At 37.6% G+C, this 16,920-nt stretch overlaps 1 protein-coding gene across 3 annotated transcripts in view; it reads left to right on the forward strand.

Moving 5' to 3' along the window:
- Positions 1-16,920, forward strand: part of SYNE3 (spectrin repeat containing nuclear envelope family member 3) — a 104,237-nt gene that overhangs the window by 81,471 nt on the left and 5,846 nt on the right. For 2 of the 3 annotated variants that reach the window (XM_081329122.1, XM_081329123.1), the window contains exon 18: positions 3,566-4,369. In XM_081329122.1, coding sequence (XP_081185248.1) covers positions 3,566-3,763 — 198 coding nt within the window. In that variant the 3' untranslated portion in view covers positions 3,764-4,369. Of the gene's footprint in view, positions 1-3,565; positions 12,913-16,920 lie in introns of those variants that run through there. The other variant, XR_014026607.1, reaches the window with a different exon arrangement.

Below are 16,920 nucleotides of genomic sequence, written 5' to 3' on the forward strand. Positions count from 1 at the left end.
TCATGTGACACGACTGAGTGTGACACCCATGTTCTAGGGAGCGCATGCTGTGCTGGGGAAGGTGGCCACCTAGACTAACCACTATGTACTTCTGATGAGTAAAGAATTGTTTGCAGAACCCCTCTTGATGTTCAGATTTCATTCCATACTTTGTGAACTCTAAAGCTTCCTCCTTCCGTTATGTATTCAAGATGGACAACGATTAATATTTATATGTTACTTATATGTAAGGGTGTAGGTCTATACATATGTTGTATATAGTACGTTTAAATGTGTATTATGTATGTGTACACTTTGAGAGCAAGCAACTAAATTTCATTTTTAATATGTGCCATGTGCCCACAGTAAAAAAATGACAATAAAGGTTGTCTGTCTGTCTGTCTGTCTGTCTGTCTGTCTGTCTGTCTATCTATCTATCTATCTATCTATCTATCTATCTATCTATCTATCTATCTATCTATCTATCTATCTATCTATCTATCTGTCATATCAGAATGGCAGATTCAATTCAGGTAAAGCTGTGCCTGATATAACCCAGAACTATACCATAGTGAGTTTTAAAGGTGATGACTAGCACTTTGAATTGGACTGAGAGGTTCACTTGGAGCCTATGTAGTAGTCTCAGAATTTGTGCTATTTTGCAGAGATGGGCTTGGCCTTCCAGCATTCTGGTTACTCTATTCTGCACAGCTGCAGATCCTAAGTCATTGTCAAGAGCACCCTAACATACATTACTTACAGCAGCCCAATTGAAGGCAGGAATCACTATACCTAAGGTATCATGGACTAGGGGAAATCATAATTGGTGCATCAGCTGGACAAGGATTTTCCTGGCACAGCTTTGACCTGCTGCTCTTGAACCTGAGTTCAAGAGGACCACACAAGTCATGAACTAACTTCTTAAGGGATAACACTATTCATCCAAAGTAATTTCTAATGCCCTTATGTTGGCCAAACAACTTTGTCCTGGAAGGTTGTAATTTGAGCTTGTTTCATCTCATCCAGGTCTTGACATCTTCAGCTTCAGCAGCATTTTATTTATTTATTTATTTATTTATTTATTTATTTATTTATTTATTTATTTATTTATTTATTTTTATTCCATTTATATCCCGCCCTTCTCCGAAGACTCAGGGCGGCTTACAAGCTTAGCAGTAGCCTTCATTTGTATATGCCTGCTTGTTAGGGCTTTCACACACACCCCAAGCGGCATTATTACAAAGTCAGCTTATTGCCCCCAACAATCTGGGTCCTCATTTTACCTACCTCGGAAGGATGGAAGGCTGAGTCAACCTTGAGCCTGGTGGGATGCGAACCTGCACTAATTGCAGGCAGCTGGTGTTACTTAAGGAGGCATCAGCCCACTGCTCCACCAAGGCTCTTGTATTTATGGCACACCCTGGAGTGGCAAAGTACTCTTCACCCCAAACCACTACATACTTAACAGTGATTTCATATAAGCAGCGGAGGGTATTGAGTCCCAAATAACTTTAAACTGGAATAAGCAAGTGCTGGAGTTCTTCTTAATAATAATTACCAACTGGAACCACCCAATCAGCTGGGAGCAAAACTACCTTAAAGGGTACCCCAACTTTCAATTCTTGCAGGTGGTCCAAAAGGTACAATAATCAATAACATGCTGTTAATACTGCTAAACAGCAAATGCTGCCAAGTAGACTAGCAAAACCAAAACACATACACACTTGCCCACTTGTGTTCTAACCAAAATTATCAACCAAAGTGCTCTGTGTTGTTTTTATCCCATGTTTGAGACTGCATCAAATGCTAAATAGCAGGAATACAGATACAGGAACCTCTATAGTAGACTCATCACCACCCTCTCCATGACCTTCCACAAAAAAGAGGTAGGGAAGAAGTTGTCAGTGTTGGCTAAATCAAGGAAGGACCTTTTCAAGATATCAAGATTAGTGTTAGGTGCTATCTTCTTCAAAATCTTTTTTTTTTTAAAAAAAAAACCCTTTATTGCTCCTTAGCTATGAAAAAAATGTACTTCATTTGACAGGTTGTTTCAAATTTCCATTTTCTAAAGTTTGCTAAATTTGTTTTGTTCAACAGATTTCAGGGACACATTCTACTGTAGTGACTTTTCTGATTATTCATGATGATGGATTTTGTGATCTATTTCCTGACATATGATACATCTTTTAAGTTGGAACTATTATTGTAGTTTTGAGTGACCCCACAAGTGTTCTAGAGAAATTTGATTTTCTTGATTTACCCTCTCAGCTTTCCATTTTAACTAAGAATTAACTTAAGAGACAATTATGACTCTGTTAGACTGCTGTAACCAATGTTCTTCTAACCTGTAAAGTAAATTTGATGCTGCTTCTGTTATCAAAATTCACAGCTCTACTTAAAATCAAAACTTTGGAGCAATTGCAGAGCTATTTCCCCCAAATCCCTTAAGGGAAGACATAGCAACTTTTTCAGATCTGCAGCTCCTGGTTAAGGCAGGAGAAATGAAATTTCTCTAGAACACTTGTGGGATCACTCAAAACTACAATAGTAGTTCTAACTGAAAACAAAAGACAACCCAAACCCAAACAAATCTCACTAGATTTCAGTAAATGAAATTTCACATGATGTTTATGTTTATGTTTATTAGACTTATATACCGCCCTTCTCCCTTAGGACTCAGGGCGGTTCACAAGGTATTTAAAATAACAATACAAATTACAAAAGTTAAGAACAATTAAAATAATTAAATTTAGTCCTTGAATAAAGTATAAAACCCCTGTTAAACTCCAATTAAAACCCAATTAAAATAAAATTAAAATTAAAAATTCTCAGTCCTGGCCGGAAAGTTGAAAGAGCCAGGTCTTCAGGTCCCGGTGGAATGAGCAAAGGTCAGGGGCAGTCCTGAGCTCTACGGGCAGCTGGTTCCAAAGGGCAGGTGCACCCACAGAGAAGGCCCTCCCCCTGGGTGTTACCCGCCAGCAATCTTTTGCCGGCGGCACCCTGAGAAGGCAGGACGAAGGGAGCTTGATGCCGGCAGCAGGTGTTCCCTCAGATATCCCGGACCCAAGCCATTTAGGGCTTTATAGGTCATCACCAGCACCTTGAATCTCACCCGGAGGGCAACCGGAAGCCAATGCAGCTCGCGGAGCAGAGGTGTTACATGGGAGTATCGGGAAACCCCCATCACAACTCGTGCGGCTGCATTCTGCACCAGCTGAAGCCTCCGAGTGGAGGCTGAAATTTCACAAGACTAATATAAGAAGTCACAAGATGCTCATAGAACATGCTCGTAGAACATCTTTTGGGATTATTTCAGATTTTAATCTTTAATAGTAATATTAGTAATAATGATGATTATGTTTAGTAGATTGTGGATGTTGTGGCATTTGGAAAGATGGGTACAGTATTTATCACTCCTTACTCAACACCCTGCAACGCAGTGCATGTTCAGCAAAGCCAGCCAAAAGGCTGGCCTTGCCTGTGAAAAAATCTTTATTATTTTATGCTTCCATTGCCTGGGAAATGCCTGATTCAGTTCCGATTCATGTATTAGCTTTCATTAATGCCTATGGCTTCTGTCTTTCAGGGTCAACCGGCAAGTGCATGTTCCTTCCTACGTCGTGTGTGCTGTGCAGCTTTACCCCTCCAGTTGCTGCTGTTGCTTCTGTTACTCCTTGCCTTTCTGCTCCCTCTAGCAGAGGAGACCCACAGTTGCAAGCTTACCAACAACTTTGCACACTCCTTCAACTTAATGCTGAGACATGATCGCCCACCGCCAATTTAAGTTCTCCTCACCTGCAGTGCAGCTAAGTTGACAGATTGCATTTTCCCAATGGTTTTCCCCTGCAGATCTTTATCTTGTATAACTCCTTCCAGAATCATGGCAACTGCTAAGGAGTCCATTTAAACTGGAAATTTGGTTAAATGACCGCCATTATCAATATATGCTCAGACTGGAGAAATGAAGTATTCATATTTAAAGCTAAAACATGTTTTTAAAATATATGGCTATATTTATATTGTATAACATATTACAAACTATATCAACACTGGGATAGAGTACAAAAACTAAAACAGTTTTACTGTTAAAAGATCAAGCTTTCATTGGCTAACTGCCAACGTCAGGATGGAAACGGTGGGCTAGGGAGATTGCATTTATACCAGTGCTTTTTTTGTAAAAGAAAAAGGTGCCAGAACTCACACATGTCATACAACCCGCCTTGCCTATCCTACAAGGTTCCATCCAAAAAAGGTCCCGGAACTCCGTTCTGCGCGTTCTATGACAAAAAAAGCCCTGATTTATACTGTCAGTGTCTCTGCGTTTTTGTACTCTGTCCCAGTGTTCGTACAGTTTGTTAATTTTAATATGCCTGGGATTCGTATTTTTAATCTCATCAAGGAATATATATATATATATATATATATATATATATATATATATATATATATATATATATATATATATATATATATATATATATATATATATATATATATATATATATATATATATATATATATATATATATATATATATATATATATATATATATATATATATATATATATATATGTATGTATATCAAAAATATCGTAACAACAGTGTTTTCAACAAATCCTGCTCTTTATTTGAGTATGTCTTTGTTGAAAAAATAGTCTGTGTTAAGCAAAAAAACATTTAAAAATAATATAAGAAGGTATGAAAAATTGCTTACCATCCAAAGGTAGCAGCAGCCATGTGTCATTCTCCTTCCTGTGTTTTTACATACATCATGCTTTGTTTGCCAATTAAAAAAAGGTAATTGATTAAATTAGCCAGTTATTGAATCTATATAATATGCATAATCCAGATGTGGATTTTCTACTCAACCCTTCCCATTGATCACCATGGCTATTGCTAATAGGATATTTATCTGACAAAATACAGATGTATTCGAAGCCCTGTATGCAAAGATGCTTACATAAGCTGCAGAAGGCCTTAACTTATATCCTGGGAAGGGAATGAGGGATGCCTCTTTTAATAAACCACTTGCCCTCTGCAGATTTTATGTGTGCCTGTACGAGAAACAGTATTTTTTTAAAAAAAGTCTCCTGTCCAGTTAATTGTAATTGATTACCATTACAGGGAAGGCCATAACTCAGTGATAAATAACATTTTGCATGCAAAGGATTCCAACTGCTATCTATAGCATTAAAGTTTGGGTTTGTTTGAATCTCTGAAGATTTGCTACAGAAAACATTGCACTAACTGGTCCAGTGGTCTGAATAAATATGTTGCTGCTTCCTACTTCCCCATATTCATTGGTTAATGTTGTCACCCTACTGATCATGTGTCTTGCATTGTGCCAGTTGCCTCATCTCACATCTTTTTATGTATACACCTTACTAGCTGAAAGGTGAAGCCACCATTGAGTTGCTGTTTGGATCCCAACCATGATGGATTTTTTAATCACATCTCATTATACTTAATGCTGAAATAGAGTGAAAATAACAAAATTAACAAGGGATTCCTTGTTAAATTCCCTTGTTAATTTTATATGATAACAAAAATGCAGAAGCAAATGGCATGCAGTCATAAAAATAAAAATTATTTTTTAAAAATCTGGCTGGTTCTTTGGACCAGCCATTCTCTCTCAGCCCAAACCTGGTCATGTTCCTCAATAGCAAGTATTAGATGACATAAAACCTCTGATCTTCAGGGTGGCATATAGTCAGCATAATTAGTAGTTATGAAAATCTTATTTGGCCCATAGCTTATCTGATCCCTAAGTGATGAGACTTAGATTCACGTCAGTGAAACAGTATACACTGCAGAGATAACATGATTCATTCCACCAAAGCTGAAGTGAATCATGACCCAGATTGCCTCAACAAAATCATTTGGGTGGCCTCCTACCACATAGGTCAGTTTGCAGGAGAAGTTTCTTCCCAATTTTTTCTCAACAGGACAGTTTCCAAGTTAGGCAGTTTTGGGATTACCCACATTGTACCTCAGAGCTTCCTGATTTAGAAGACCTCAGTGTCAGGGTTCTGGCAAATAGTTTGTATAAGACAAGCACCATGTTCTCAGGATCACTCATCTTTTCCTTTGGGAAGTGTTGCAGAGAAGACATCACTTATCTCCTTGAAACTACATGCACAAAATATCTGTCCAACTATCAAATGATCACATTTGAATGGGCTCCAGGTTGACTGCTTTGGATGCACACTACAGTCAATCACAGCATTCATTGAAACTGCCATACGAAGAAGCCCTTGAGCAGTATGGTGGGAGAAAGCTCCTTTTGGTCTTCCCCTGTAGCACTACCACAAGGAACTCCTCTCAGCCTTCTACCACAGACAAAACTCTGTAGGAGATTGCTGAAAGGTGGTACACAGTATGGTGAGATGAACCAACATGGTTGCTTCACTCTTAGAACTATTAGGACCACATTGTTTTCCAAAGGTGCTTTATGAAAATCTCTATTGAAGTTGCATAGCTCTACTTTCTCCATTTTGTGGAAAGAAATGCCAGCAAAACTACACGCTACATGAAAAAGGATTTATTTTTGTTTATTCTCAATTTCATACTATTAAGCTAGATTGGATGACTTGGAATTCTCCTAAATAGTAAACAGGCATTTAGAATATATATCTGATTGTTCCCCATAGCATAGTTAAATCAGAGATGGCAAACTGTAGTTCGTATAGAATCATATAATGTGTTTTTAAATGTTCTGCCAAAGAGAGAGAAGTCAACTATAGTTTTATGGTGTGTGTACTTTAGTTGGGTTCACACGTCATGCTAAATCATAATGTGGTTTTCTTTGGTTTTTAGTTTACCATGTAAATCATGGTTTGTGGCTTGGCACAATTTAGTTTCTTCAAACAGCATTTGTTAAAAAATGAAATAGCCATGATTCATGGCACTGTATAAACCCGGTCAGTTTCTATAAATAAAATCAGCCTGCTGTTCCAGGTAGATAACCCAGTACAGGACCTATTCACTGCCTTCTTAAATCTTACAAAATATTAAATATGTTTGAACATGGTATGGATAGCACAGCTGGAACCCTGAGCCATATTCTGAATCTGCAAAGACACTCTAATGTATCCAGGAGATACAGGAAAGCATGAAAAGGAAAGCAAGTGGACAGAATAGTGAAGAGGAACAATGCGGGAGGCAAATTGGCCAGCACAAAAGAAAAGTATCGTCCTGAGATGCTCTTATAAAATAATTCTGTTAGTTCAAAACAGGGCTGCTAGCTTTCCAACAATTCAGTGGACCTCTGCCTTTCCCAGTAACATGACAGACATGTAGAAGTTAATGTTTTATCTCAAACACATGAAAAGCTTCATCTGCCAATTTCTACCCTCCAAGTAGAGGAGAACAAGAGAAGGCAGGGCTGAATTTATTTATTTGTATCCCGCTTTCATTTTTATAAATAACTCAAGTTGAACACATCTAATGTTCCTTCTTCCTCCTATTTTCCCCACAACAACCACCCTATGAGGTGAGTTGGGGTGAAAGAGTGTGACTGGCACAATGTCAGCCAGTTGGCTTTCATGCCTAAGGTGAGACTAGAACAAATGGCTTCCTGGTTTCTAGTCTGATGCTTTAATCACTACCATTTTTTTTCCAGTTGTAGGCAAGACTCTGTTTTCAGGGTCATTATAGGGTAGGTTGTTTCAGTCTACAGATTGATATATTTGGCAGGATGCAGAATTACACCTGCAAAACAATGTTAGTAGCAGATTAGCCTTCTAACCTGTTACCAACATTAATGGAATCCTCCAAGAAAAAATCCTTTTGCAGCTTGAGTTGATCCCCCAAGCCCCCCCACGCCCTGAGCATGAAAAAATGCCTTGTGTACAATTATGCAACAGATCCAAAGTCTCCAGCTTGTCTCTGTAAGTCTCCTAGAGTCCAGAAAGCAATAATATGACTTCCTCGTCAACTACAGCTAACAGGCAGATCACATGGGATATTGTTCTAAGGAAGCAGCTGATAGAATGTAGGAAAATTTTGTTCAGCTGACTTCAACCATAATTCAAGAAAGAAGCTAATTTACCCCTTACTGCTGATGTTTCAGTAATTCCCTAGATAATGCTTAGCTATTGCAGTGAATGTTTTGCTTATTGTATTATGTGGTTTACAAACCATGATTTTGGTTTAGTATGTTGGCCAAAGCTATTTATGTTTTATTCAGTATACCACAACTGTGGCTTAGTACAGGGGTCCCCAACCCCCGGTCCATGAACTGGTACCGGGCTGCGGCATGTCAGCAACCAGTCCACACAAACAAGCAAAGCCCCATCTGTGGGATGCAGGCAGCACACACAAAATCAAGCACCCTCCGGTCCATGGAAAAACTTCTCTCCACGGAACCGGTCCCTGGTGCCGAAAAAGGTTGAGGACCTCTGGCTTAGTATATGTGAGAACCCAGCTGATGTTCCACACATATGTATTAGTAAGGTTTTCTGCAAAGGAAAGTCCCAGATATTCCTATTAAAAGGATGTATGGATCTCCTATGAAAAATAATGGTTGCATTCTGTGAATATGTGCCATCAAAAGCCATCTGGGAGGGGATGCTTATGTGACTCTCCCTTCAGTCTGTACAAAGCTTCTGTTTGCAAGAAAACTCACTGTATCCATTGTTAACAAGAACAACAAACAAGACCAGCTACAGCACATTCAGTGTGAAGGCTTAGAGCCTAAAGCAAAAGGGGTATTACTAGTTTAATGGCAACTCCAATCTTTTACCTTAAATACAGAAATAAGTATTGAAATGAAGAGTTATCTGAAAAACAGGAATTGGCCACTCTTCAGTGCACACTAATTTATAATATGTCATAGAGCCTGTTACTCTTTGGATAGATTATTATTATTAGAGGTAGACCTGAACTGACACATCATTCAGATGAGTTCAGGTATTTTTCTCTCCAACTTTGCACAGAGATACATTTCTCTTTTGTAATTGAGAATATTTATGGAGATAAAATTGCATTTCCTGAAGTTCCAGGGAATGCAAATATATGAAATGCAACATTTATATCTGATTTGTTATTGCCATTTAATCCATGTTTTGAATGCTAAATCATTTGCCAGGATGCCTGCTAGTTGAATAGGCAAACTGCATGAACAGCCCAATATAAAAACTGATTCCAGTCTTGGGAATAACAAAAAAGAAAAATGTTGTTCTGCTTCATATCCACGTATGGTTCTAGTCAGCTATTTTGACTTTATTAAATATTAGTGAGGCTGAAAAAATTGTGCTTTCCCCTGTGAAAAACACTCTGAAACACCATAGCCTGGTTTGCATGTTCAGGAAGGTTGGCAATCGGTTGTCCTTTTAACATTTTTATTATCCATTCCCTCTTATTGACCACATAGACTGGGATTGGCAAATGTTGATCCACCAGGGGGTGCCAGGCTGTTTCTCTGGCAGAAGATTCCTCTCTGCTTCTCCACCTTTTGTATTCCTGTGTAGCCCTTCATTTTGACATAGAAGCAAGTTAGTTACGGACTGCATGCATGCCTCAATTTTCTGTTCTATATAATGTCTGGCTTAGTACTTATCTGACTTTGGCTGACCTTGAAAAGACATGTTGTATTTGATTTGATTAGTAGTTGGATGGGAGACTACCCAGGTTATGAACTAGACTGTGAAGTCAGAAACATTCTGGGTGAAAGCAATTGCAAACCACTTCCATATTGTTGCAAAGAAGGATGCATTCATAACATCATCAGGAGCTGAACTTAACTCAAAGGGGGCTTTGTATATTTACATCCCTCAGGAAAACCAGCCCAGAGTATAAGAGAACCTAAGGCTAATTCAGCTGTTATGAGACAAGGCTTTGGGCAGTAACATTATTTTTCTGTGAAAATATTGTTTGCCTTTTTCATATATTTCATTAAGTCTCAATTTATGATCTCTACTCAGATCTGCATAAGATTCTCTGTGCACTTGCTAAAGTGGAAGGTATTATACTTATTATTGTTTATAGCAGTGAAGCCAGCACTAGAGATTAAACTTGCCCTTTTAAGTTATTAAAATAAACTGTTTTCAGTGCCACAAGTTTTAGAATGCATGTGCTGAAATTAATCTGACCTGCACAAATGTAAAGATGGCCCTTGTTAACTCATGGTTTCATTATTTGTGGTTTCATGTATCTGTAGCTGTTAAAAAGAGAGCAGACTTCAGAGGTAACAGTTTTCACATATTTGTGGTTTGGGGCCATTTTCTCAAACTCTGCATATAACATGAAAGATGATGGCAAATTTTTGTGTATGCAGAAAGTATATTTTTTCAAGGTTTCATTACCTGTAGTATAATTATCCATAGTTCCTAAACTGGATTGGAATCTTGCAAATTTCTCAGTAGAGAGAGAGAGGGAATCCTATTATCATGCCAGAAGCACATCACCCCAAAACCAGTTGCCCTCCTCACTTTAATTTCCACACTGGTGCCACAGCTTTTTAAAATTCTGGTCCTCTCCCCCACCCATCCAATTGTTTCAAAGAAAATTCAGATGTCTTTACTTGGTTTTGGAATTTCACACCAGGCGTCTTCAAACTTGGCCCTCTGAATATTTGGGAACAGGAATGCTGTTCCATTATTAGAGAAGATTCATCTCATTAGGCCCATTAGATTAGGGGTCCTCAACCTTGGCAACTTTAAGACCTGTGGACTTCAACTCCCAGAATTCCTCCAAAGCTGGCTGAGGAATTCTGGGAGTTGAAGTCCACAAGTCATAAAAGGGCCAAGTTTGAAGACCCCTGTTTTACACTGTGGATTAAGAGCAGCAGCTGTTCTGCACATAAGCTGCTTCAAATGATTTAAGCAGAGGAGTGAAACTAGAATCCAGAGCTCTGAAGCTGCTAAAATGCATGTCACTTTATTCAGTGGTGGGATTCAAATATGTGAACAACCGGTTCTCTTTTTGAATGCCGCTTCTGGAAGTCCATTCTGGGCCTGGGCAACAAAAAATTAGCTACCGGTTCTGCCGAAGTGGTGCGAACTGGCTGAATCCCACCACTGACTTTATTGCATTAAGCCAGTATATTCTGATGTTCATCTTCATTCATGTCTGCTTGTTTAAAACCTAGATGCGACTGGCTTTCTGAGGCTACAGCCACATTAGTTGTTAGTCATTAATTCCCCCTCTCTGTTGATTAGAGCATCACTTTCAATATTGCTATGACTTTGTCTTCCATTTATTGCTTTAGACTTGTGGGATTAAATCTTTTGCATTTTTTAAGGTTAGGTATAGTATGTACAATGTAAATGGAAAGTACATATAGACCCATTATTTCTCCACCATGCCTCTAGAGTATAAAATTTGAAAAAGGCTTTGCTAATGTCTTAATTTTGGAGAGGTGAAAAAAAATCTATTTTTCAATCCACCTTTCTCTTTTTAAAATGAGCCCTAGTTTTGTTTAATTTAAAATTTACATGTTTACTAAATAATTATCAGATTTCCTGAAGGGTAAGATTTATCCTCAAAACACAGGATTTGATTTGTAATCTGAACAGCACCATCATAACTGTATGTTGGATTCACAAAACAAGCAACCTATTGTTAGGTAAAGGTAAAGGTAAAGGTTCCCCCGCACATGCGTGCTAGTCGTTTCCAACTCTAGGGGCCGGTGCTCATCTCCGTTTCAAAGCCGAAGAGCCAGCGCTTGTCCGAGGATGTCTCCGTGGTCATATGGCCGGCATGACTAGACGCCAAAGGCGCACGGAACGCTGTTACCTTCCCACCGTAGTGGTCCCTATTTTTCTACTTGCATTTTTACGTGCTTTCGAACTGCTAGGTTGGCAGAAGCTGGGACGAGTAACAGGCGCTCACTCTGTTACGCGGCACTTGGGATTCGACCCGCCAAACTGCCAACCTTCTGATCGACAGGCTCAGCGTCCTAACCCACTGAGCCACCACGTCCCTTTTAACCTATTGTTAGTCTCTGTATATTAATCAAAAGGGCCAACACCCATCACATATTTGTGTCAATTACTTTCTATAAGCATCTGCACATTACTGGTGAAGGTTACAAACCAAGGAGAAAATAAGGTGAAAGGGCATGAGCATTAGAAATGAAGTTCAAATATAAGCCATTGAACTGAAAGCAGCTAGAGAGAAGGAAGAGTAAAGTAGTACTAACAATAATTTTTTTCTTGTTATTAAAAATCCTCACCCTTTTTTTCTTAAAAAAGTAGACACAGATTTGTATCAGTGGAGAACTTAATATTGGAACTAAAACACAAGGGTGTTTGGTTTGGATGTTTAGTACATTCTGAGCCAGGTATCAGAAGAATATTGAGCTCACAGTCCTTTTAAACAACAACAAAAAATAACTTCTGCTTACATGGACTTATTTTTCATTATAGCAATCTAATTTGGGTGGAACAAAGTCACATTGCTGCTGCTAATTTTTGGAAGGTAGAAATGCTTGTCTATTGCAAACGAAGGGATCTATTAGTAAACCCATGTACCTTCTATCTAATTCTGTTATAGATGACCTCATTTTCATGGTGTTTGTACCATTTAATTATAGGATAGGGAGACCTTTTTTTAGGTAGTTCAAGGTGATATATTGCAGCTTGTTGCCTTTGCTGTGATGAAGACTTTACTGCAAATGATTATGCTTACAAGCAAAAATCTTCTTCAGCCTTGTCTTCTTCAAAAATTTGACTTCAACACATACTCCTTATCTATTATTTCCAGAAGGCACAAAGATGTAGAGACTGAAGCAAGCTTATAAAAGTGTCCTATAGAGATTCTCCAGTGTCTTGTTTCTGATGGAGAACAAATAATTATCTCTCACACACTTTCTTTTTCAAGCTCCAGGAAACTGGTCTCTAATGTGCATTCTTGTTGTAAAATGCTTCAACTATCTGATGATCCTTTTGAGCTTCAGCCTCAGTTCCTGAAAGTTGAACTTGAGATTCCCTGTGAGTTGATGGAAATCTATGAATAATATCCCATTTGGGAATCTTCACATAATAGGATCTTTATCCCAAATGAAAAAGTAATTACTGTGCTAGCTGCCTAATCTCTCCAAGTGAATCTATATCATCCATATCAGTGGGTTCCAAGAAAATCAGAAAATCTCGTAAATGAGAAGAGGACAAATGGTTTCATCCCATTCTCCTTGCTTTTTTACCTTTGGAGCCTGTACCCACAGATTTACTAATCTAAGCATACCATTTGTCAGCTCCAATAAGATTTAAACACTGCAGGCTTTGGAGTAGTCTGCAGACACACGTAACTCTTTGCTCTGTAAACAGAATTTAATGTAACTGGGATCTCTAAATAATAGCAAGTATTACAATTGTACTGTTTTTAAAATGGTAACATTCCACTCCTCTATAATTTTTGCTTGAGGCTTTTAGCAGAAAAAAAGGGAGAATGCTTTCTAAAAAAGAAAAAAAGGTGCTTATTCAAATTTCCCTTTCTGATAATGTCTTTGCTTTTGAAAGAACATTAAATTCTCATGTGTTCAATTTTTTTTGTCTTACAATCTTACTGGATGTGATCTTTTTGTTATATCAGGTTTGGCTTCCTGATGTTTTAATCTGAATACTGTATCACTCTGAATTTAATATGGATGCTAAAGCTTTCATGCATATGTTATCAGGGATCTTTGTCAAAATATATAGAGTAAACTGGTTGCTTTCTTTACTTTTGTTCTGGATTTTTTCCTCTTATCCTTTACCCATTTGCATTACAGATATTCTGTACCATTATGTAAATAATTTAAACTTTTTTAAAAATTAAAATAATTTGAATGACTTCAAAGAATCATGAAATAAATTCATGATATATGATGTATGATATATGATGTATGAATATATAATATGAGATATGATATGGAAATTTGGGGCACAATTTCCCCCTTAACCTTGCAACATTACCTCCTTGATTGGCATTCCAAGATACAACAGCAATCACAAGAGAATTACAAAATTTAGTCATTCATTCTAGAACCTAGTCTAAAGTTTTCTATTTGCAAAGCATCTCAAATAGATATGGAGAAGAAATTAATGTGGGTTATTTTAATGCAAACTAATATAGTTATATTTTTCTAGCAAATATGTAAATGAAATGCAAATATTCTTTGAAATATGCAATTCCCTGAGTTTTCCAAAGCTAGTTGTTAGTAAGAATGAATATTATTAAAAATATTTCATAAAGATGCATATATTTAGGAAAATAATGTATAAAATGTGCCCAATCAGGGGAAATTGTTGGGGAAACAGTTCAGTTTAGAATGTATATTTTTAAAGTCACACAACTAAATTATAGCATTAATCTTCTTTTATTGTATCTGATCACCACAATGTAAAAAAGATGTTGAGACTCTAAAGAGCGTACAAAGAAGAGCAACAAAGATGATCAGGGGACCGGAGGCTAAAACATATAGGGAATGGTTGCTGGAATTGGGTATGTCTAGTCTAATGAAGAGAAGGACTAGGGGTAACATGACTGCAGTGTTCCAATATCTCAGGGGCTGCCACAAGGAAGAGGGAGTCAAGCTATTCTCCAAAGCACCTGAAGGCAGGACAAGAAGCAATGAATGGAAACTAGTCAAGGAGAGAAGCACCCTAGAACTAAGGAGAAATTTACTGACAGTTAGAACAATTAATCAATGGAACAACCTCCCTTCAGAAGTGAATGCTCCAACACTGGAAGTTTTTAAGAAGAGACTGGACAACCATTTGTCTGAAATGGTATAGGGTTTCCTGCCTGAGCAGGGGGTTGGACTAGAAGACCTCCAAGGTCCCTTCCAACTCGATGATGATGATGATGATGATGATGATGAAATTGTGTCTCAAATTAATTTTCTGGATATGCTTTATGATACCATAAGCAACTTCAGTGCTTTCAGATCATATCTTATTGTCTAACTCAGAATCTTACAGGAGATCCAGATGATTTTGTTTTCTGTTTGCAACCCTCATTTATTCTCTACAATTTCTTTTCTTTTTTTTCTTACTATAAAAATTGTTGAGGAGAGAAAGGTGGAATAACTGTTTGAATGCTTTTTAATAGCAGCAGTCCATCTGGAAGCACTTATGATTGTTTTAGGTACATCAGCTAACCCTAATTACCACTCAGGACCTTCTGAAAATAATGAATATGGAAAATTTGTGGATGCAATTGTGAAAGGACTGTAAGTTCTAAAACTCTGGAAACTGTATGAACATCTCATGTATTGCACTATAGTACAATCAAAGAAACCAACAAACCATATATTAATGTTAATCTCAGGGCACAAACCACTGTCCCATACTCTTCTGGAAGATCTTTTAACACAAGGAATGGCTCAATATACAGTAAAATAACTTCATGTTAAGCTTAAGTAACTCAAGTTAAGACTGGCAACTCTGAAGCTGAAGCCAAATCACTGAGTTGCTCACTATTAGTACTTTTTATTGTAATAAGAAATAACATTCTGTTTCCTTCTCTCTCTTACTATTAAGTGCAAAACTAATTCCCACTGAAACTCTTCCATATATAATAATGGGAATATACCACTGAAGGGAAAAGAAAAATGCAGGAAGGTTATCGCTGTTTGTCCCAGAATGAAAATAGTTTGTCTGTACTTTGGCACAGTGGTCAAGTATACCCTTTCATAATTTTGTAATTAAACTGATAATGCATTCTTTGTTTTGCTGCTTCCAGGCAGAACTGGAAACTACTCCAGTCAGACTTTGTGGTCACCTCTTGCCAAATATTATAGATAATATTGAGTTAGAAGAGCCAACAGGTCAGACTTGATCTAAAACAGTTTCCCATATATCTTGAGCATATTAAACCACATTGTAAGCCATGGGGGAAAAAAGAATACAAGAATAAGATCTTGCGTTGTTTCCCAGACAAATTGTTTTCCTAACCCAGAGCTTTTTTCTAAACTCTCCAGTGTCCTGAAAAGTCTTGCTCAAAGTGGTGTCTGACATCTTGACCTGGAGATGCCAGCATATTGCAAACAATACCTTTTGAATTTTCAGTATTACAGGTCACATCCACATAATTAGTGTAACCTTGTAGACCTGCTCAACAGTCCTTGCTTGCTACTTTTTAAAAAAAAAACCAAAACCCTCTGCACATAATACCACTGCAAATGGTTGTGAAAGGGTTGTTTTAATTATTGGATATTTGTGGAGCCCCTTCACACCCAATAACAGTTCTCAGAGTGCCTTGATGGTTGCATAGGTGCCAATTTTCTACTATTGAAGATGCATTGCACAACCCAGGTAGTCAATCAGAGAAATCAGACTGCAGATCTGGAATTCTCTGCATAGGTCAAGGTTCAGTAAAACACTCAAGAAGGTCAAAGGAAGTATGCAGATTCTCTCTCTTAACCTCAAGAGAGAGGCAAGGAGATGGGCAACTATCTATTCTGTGCCCCCGTTACCAATATTTTAATCTTGAGTCAACTTAATCAACATATATATAAAGGTCATTTCCTTTCTACAGTCCCAGGATATAGTTTTGGAATGCATTTGAAGAAAATTAGCTCATTTTAGTGAGCCAAACTTCTGCCTCATTTTCTCTACATGTGCAAATTATCACCATTTTTATCTGCATCTACTCAGTTTTGTGAAGCTAGCCTTTTCTGTACATTTCTGGCTTTCTAGATAAAAATGCAGACTGGCCTGATTCCTTCTTGAAAACCTGCTGTGCACTTTTCTTCTAAAAAGAAATTTCTCTGTAGCTGCATTTAATGAAACTGTTATTTTTGTACATGGCTTACCTACTGTATGTTTGGGAATTGTAAAAATGCATTTATTTTTATTTCAATAAATACCTGATGGTTTATAACTCTGTTGTTCAAATATTATCTTTTGTTCAAAAAAAGGAGATTGTATATTCAGTGGGACATAAAACCTTAGAAACTACCGTGTTGTATGAGAAGGTCCAAAACTGCCTCAGGAGTACTAACCTGGTTGGCAGCT

This window comes from Vipera berus, assembly GCF_964194415.1.
Source record: "Vipera berus genome assembly, chromosome: 1".
NCBI lineage: Eukaryota > Metazoa > Chordata > Lepidosauria > Squamata > Viperidae > Vipera > Vipera berus.